Source organism: Lolium perenne, chromosome 3 (assembly GCF_019359855.2).
Source record: "Lolium perenne isolate Kyuss_39 chromosome 3, Kyuss_2.0, whole genome shotgun sequence".
NCBI lineage: Eukaryota > Viridiplantae > Streptophyta > Magnoliopsida > Poales > Poaceae > Lolium > Lolium perenne.
Window position 1 is genome coordinate 121,950,809 of NC_067246.2, and position 4,841 is coordinate 121,955,649.

General features: G+C 40.8%; 1 protein-coding gene across 1 annotated transcript; it reads left to right on the plus strand.

Annotated features, from left to right (window-relative positions):
• The first annotated feature begins 4,020 nt into the window (after window positions 1-4,020).
• Window positions 4,021-4,841, plus strand: LOC127342257 (MFS18 protein). Its single transcript, XM_051368194.2, has one exon. The coding sequence runs from the start codon at window positions 4,126-4,128 to the stop codon at window positions 4,480-4,482; it is 357 nt and encodes a 118-aa protein (XP_051224154.1). The 5' UTR covers window positions 4,021-4,125; the 3' UTR covers window positions 4,483-4,841.

Below are 4,841 nucleotides of genomic sequence, written 5' to 3' on the forward strand. Positions count from 1 at the left end.
GGAGGGGAGGCACGATGAGAAATAAAAGGCGGAAACCAACCTTTGTGGATGTGGTCGCCGATAGGTGGGAGCCCGCCTTGCTTTTCGTTGTGTCCGGCGTGACTGGAGCGTCCCCTATGGACCGGGACGGGCTCAGGACGCTGGACACCGTAATGGACCGCGTCAGACGAAAGATGGCTTTGGGACGTACGGGTGGAAACGAAAAAATGGCCAGCGCGCCCCAAAAACCTTTGGAATCTCTTTTGGGGAAGCGGCTGGAGATGCTCTAAGCTCCATACATTAGAGGTTTTGGTACAGGTGTGGTAATGGAACTGTCCTCCCCCTCGGCCTCAGGGCATGTTGCCCCATGCCCATAATGTCATGTCCATCTTTTCATATCATGGATCGACCTGGTGATATGGATGAACAGTGTCAGCAGTACCAGCTTATGTTTTTATTCCTCAAATACACAAAGTCAGATTTAGCACAAGCAGCAGTAATAATGATTTATAGGTTTTTTCTTTAAAATACTATATCCATTTTAAAAAACTAATAATAACAGTAATAATAATAATAACAATAATATCCTCCTACGTGTAGTTCACTGCACCCCAATATTTTTCTTTCAAGCGTAACTACCGGAAAATCCTCACTGCTTTCTATTATATAATTACGATAATAAAAAACAAGCCATCACAATCGTTCACATAGACTAAATTATTTGATCTGTTGACTGTGATCTGGCCCCTAATTTTAATGGCTCGGATTTAAAGTAGAATATATAAGAAAATGTATCTGTATTTGACACCTAAGGACAGGGTTTATTTACGGAGAATTCACGATGGTGTGGATTTGGATTTCACTTTCAATACGTTGCCTTTCACTTTTTTTTTACTTTCACACATTTTCAACACGAGTCCAAATTCAGGAACCCTGTGCCTGTTTGAACCAGCTATACAAGTCATACACAATAGTAAACTTTAGACCGTCACTTAGTGAATCTATCAAGAAAAATTTATAATCTCTTATTTTACCAATTTTGCTTAAGCATACTGTACTCGATAGAACAATGAAAAATCATAATTTTACTATTACTACAACATAAAATATGAAAACCAAGCGTTGTATATGGGTACATATACCAAGGGCCAGCATATGCAATTACACATTTTCCTGCATAAGGATCTCGAGTAAGGGACACCCTATGCAACAGAAGAAGAATCAATGGATCGCTGATAAAGGTTGGAAATAACACACCATATAAAATATGTAGTAATAAATTAAAATTTTACTAAATATATAGTTGAGACTAAAACATGTGCACAATAAAAGAATACATGCTATAAAGGGAGTGCGTTATAAATTACGAGTTAGTAGTTATAAAGACAGTGAGTTATAAAAATACATGCTGTTTACATGTTTTGATACGGCAATATCATGCATCCAGTAGTGAAATGATGGGACCGCAAACAATATTAGAGATGAAGGTTAAAAAAAAACAAGATTGCATGATGGATCGCATAATAACTCAACATCTTCGACTTTGCTTTATTATGGATAAAAAACTCAATAAGAACAATATAATTTACTCATCTTCAATTATGTTTATCTTGACATGATAATTTGGCTACAAGCCTACAACATTTCCATATATTTGAATGAGACCTCAGTGCTAATATAGCACTAAAGTAAAATAGGATAAAAGTAGTTGGCATAGACAAATAACTGAGAGTAAAACCTAGAACACTTCAATCGAAAACAAATTTATAAGTTTTTTTACACATTTATACAAGTAAATGGTTCAATTTTGTTATTTTTTATTTATATTAACATTATACTCCCTAAGAATTAATTTTGTTGAAAAGTCAAACTTGATTATCTTTTGACCAAGTTCATAGATAAATATCAACATCTCAAATACTAAATAAGAAAGTATAAAAATAATCCTTCATAATTAGAAAGATGGTGATTTTGTCTTGTGGTAAACATCACGCCCCCTTCCTAGTGACTTCAGCTGGCTGTGGGAGTCTTGCTGCCAGCAAAAACATAGCCTCTTTTTTTTTGGCTAGTCCTTCAAGACAGCTAAATAAGAGAGACTTGCTGCAAACAAAAGAACAGTTTTTCATTGAGGATTATAATTGTGTTCTTTGCAGTGAGCATACACCTGAGAATAGAACACATCTGGTCTTTTAGGGCCCCTTTGCCCAAGCTTCCTGGAAGTACCTCTGTCCATCTCTTCTTATGCAAGACACTGACGCCCATCTTGACTATATTTCTTAGATTGAAGTACTTACTAGTAATTCCTTTTTTATGGAAGTTATCATCCTTGGATCATGGGAAATTTGAATGACCATAAATGTGTGTATATTCAAACATATTAAGCATGATCTGTACCGTTGACGATCAATTTTCAAGACTGAGTCCTATGGCTGAAGTTCAGAGCAATTAGAAAGAAACACTCCTTGTTCTCCATTTAGGTAGATAGCTTCATTTGATTTTTTATCTTTCTTTTCTTTTCACCTTTGTACAATTCTCTTGTACACTTGTACTTTTATACCCAAAATCAATATAAGATTCATAACAGAGACCTTTTGTTTATGTCAAATTGTTTTGTATTGTGGATACATAATGATAATTTTTTTCTAGACACTTGGTCAAATGAGATGAAATTTGGCTATTCAAAAAAAAAAAAAAGACACCTTATCAGAAGGAACAAAGTTTGTACATAATATCACATCATCATATTGATATGAAAATAATACTAAAAAATTGATATTATAGACTTTATCAAAATCTAAATCACAATAGTGTTAATCTAGCTAGTTGCGGAAGTGCGGGTCACTCTACTAGTTTTATACGTATAAGAAGATACTTGATATATAGAAGGTTACAAGCTAAAAAAAAAGGAAGTTCTATATCTGATTTGCATGGAAAATAGTACCTGATGTTTTTCCTTGATATTCTCAAAAGCTTCAAAAACTAAGATGTGTTCTTGTTTGAAGGCAAACATGATCCCAGCAAGCAACACTCACCGGGAGCTCCAAAATAAATGATACGGAGTACAAAGTTTCTTTCTCTTGACAATTCAGGGTTGAGCTCAACCTAACAAAATTTTATTTTCACAAGATTTTGACAAAGATTAGAATACATGCAGATGCACGCATGGAAGCTTAAATATGTCTGAATCTACCTATTGATTCCAACATTTGTTTTTCAAACTACTACTAAGTGTTGTTGGTTGTTGACGAGCAAGAGGGTTTATCATACTGGAAGGAGAAACAATGGGAGTACGATTATTATATGGTGTGGAGAAGGCAGCCAACTGTCGTAGTCGTCCGAGGTCTGAGGATCCGACCAAAAGAAATGCATCTACTCTCAAAGAAAAGAAATGCACCTACTACTACTTAATTCGAATAAATGAAACTGCCAAAGCTAGCTACTGATTCGATTAACACACTGTTATCCGGACGGAGACGGTTCAAGCGCCGTCTTATGCTGTGTCAAGTCATAATCGTTTTGATCCCGAAGATGCTTCATTCGGTCCACAAAAAATCTCATTCCCCCCGTTTCAATACTCGGATCCCCTCCTTAATTAAACTAGCCAGCAATTACTCCAAATGTTAACCTTTCTTTAGCTTAAGTTAGAAAGGGAGCAACACTTTGCCCTCATTTTCTTTCCAGTGTCTCGATCTCGTGCTCGTCACACTAACAAATATCTCAGTAATGGCATGGGCTACGTAGGACATACCCAAGACAACAGCAAGCTCAAATTCATGGATTTTGAACGTCCTTGATCCAAGCTAGCTATAGCTCCCAACCACAACCAGATCTGCATTTTTTCCCCATCTCTTCCTCCTCCCATTGATGCACCACTGGTGTGTAAGAGCAAAGATATTAATGGAGATCACAGGATGGCAGTAAACAGCAGCAGGTACCCTCTCCTTTAATCGTCTCCTTTACGCTCCTCACCTACCGTCGCTCAGGCTGATGAGCTGCCACCTCTTCAATGTCACTGCCTCCCCCGCTATAAAACCTCCCGCCACCTTTCTTCCTCCTCCCATCTCCCACACAGCAGCAGTAAGCAAGCAGCCACTTCACACAGTACCCAGGAGCAAGAGTAGTAGTTCAGGAGCGAGCTAGCTAGCGATGGAGATGTCTACCAAGGTGGTGGCGGTGCTCGTCCTCGCCGTGCTGGCGGCGGCCTCGACCGAGGCGAGGAACATCAAGACGACGGAGGCGGCCAGCAAGGACGCGGTCCTGCAGCCGACGACCTTCCCGCCCTTCGACCGCTTCGGCAGCGCGTCCCCGGCGTTCGGCGGCATGCCCGGGTTCAGCCTCCCCGGCAGCAGCGGCGCCACCCCGGGCCTCGGCGGCATCGGCAGCATGCCCTTCCTCGGCGGCTCTTCCCCAGGACTCGGCGGCTCACCGGGCCTCGGCGGCTTTGGCCGCATGCCGGGCTCCCCCGCCGGCGCCTCCGTCGACGAGCACGCCCAGAAGCCCTGAAGATATCTGCCCACCCGGCGGTAGATCTGCTAGTGTCTGGCACGGTGCACGGTGGTAATGCTAGCTATACGTAGTGCGCCGTGCACGCATGCATGGTTGGTTGGTTCTGTGGGCGCTATACGCCGCGTACGTACGTTCGTCTGTGTGTGCGGCTTAGGTCGCGCTGGCTCCCTGTTGGAGGACTCGATTTGTTTGTTATGTTTTGTTGTCTCATTTGGTTAGGTCTATCTTTCGGTCCTATGTGTTAGTTCTTTGGATGTACTCCTGTAGTAGTGCTGTTCTTGAGGCATGAATAATGCTAGATGTATGTGTCGCTTGTGTTATGGTAATGTTTAATTGAATGGACTGTTGTTGTAGTA

What these genes read in the sequence shown, in the direction of transcription:
- LOC127342257 (XM_051368194.2), top strand. Translation starts at nt 4,126, where the DNA reads ATGGAGATGTCTACCAAGGTGGTGGCGGTGCTCGTCCTCGCCGTGCTG.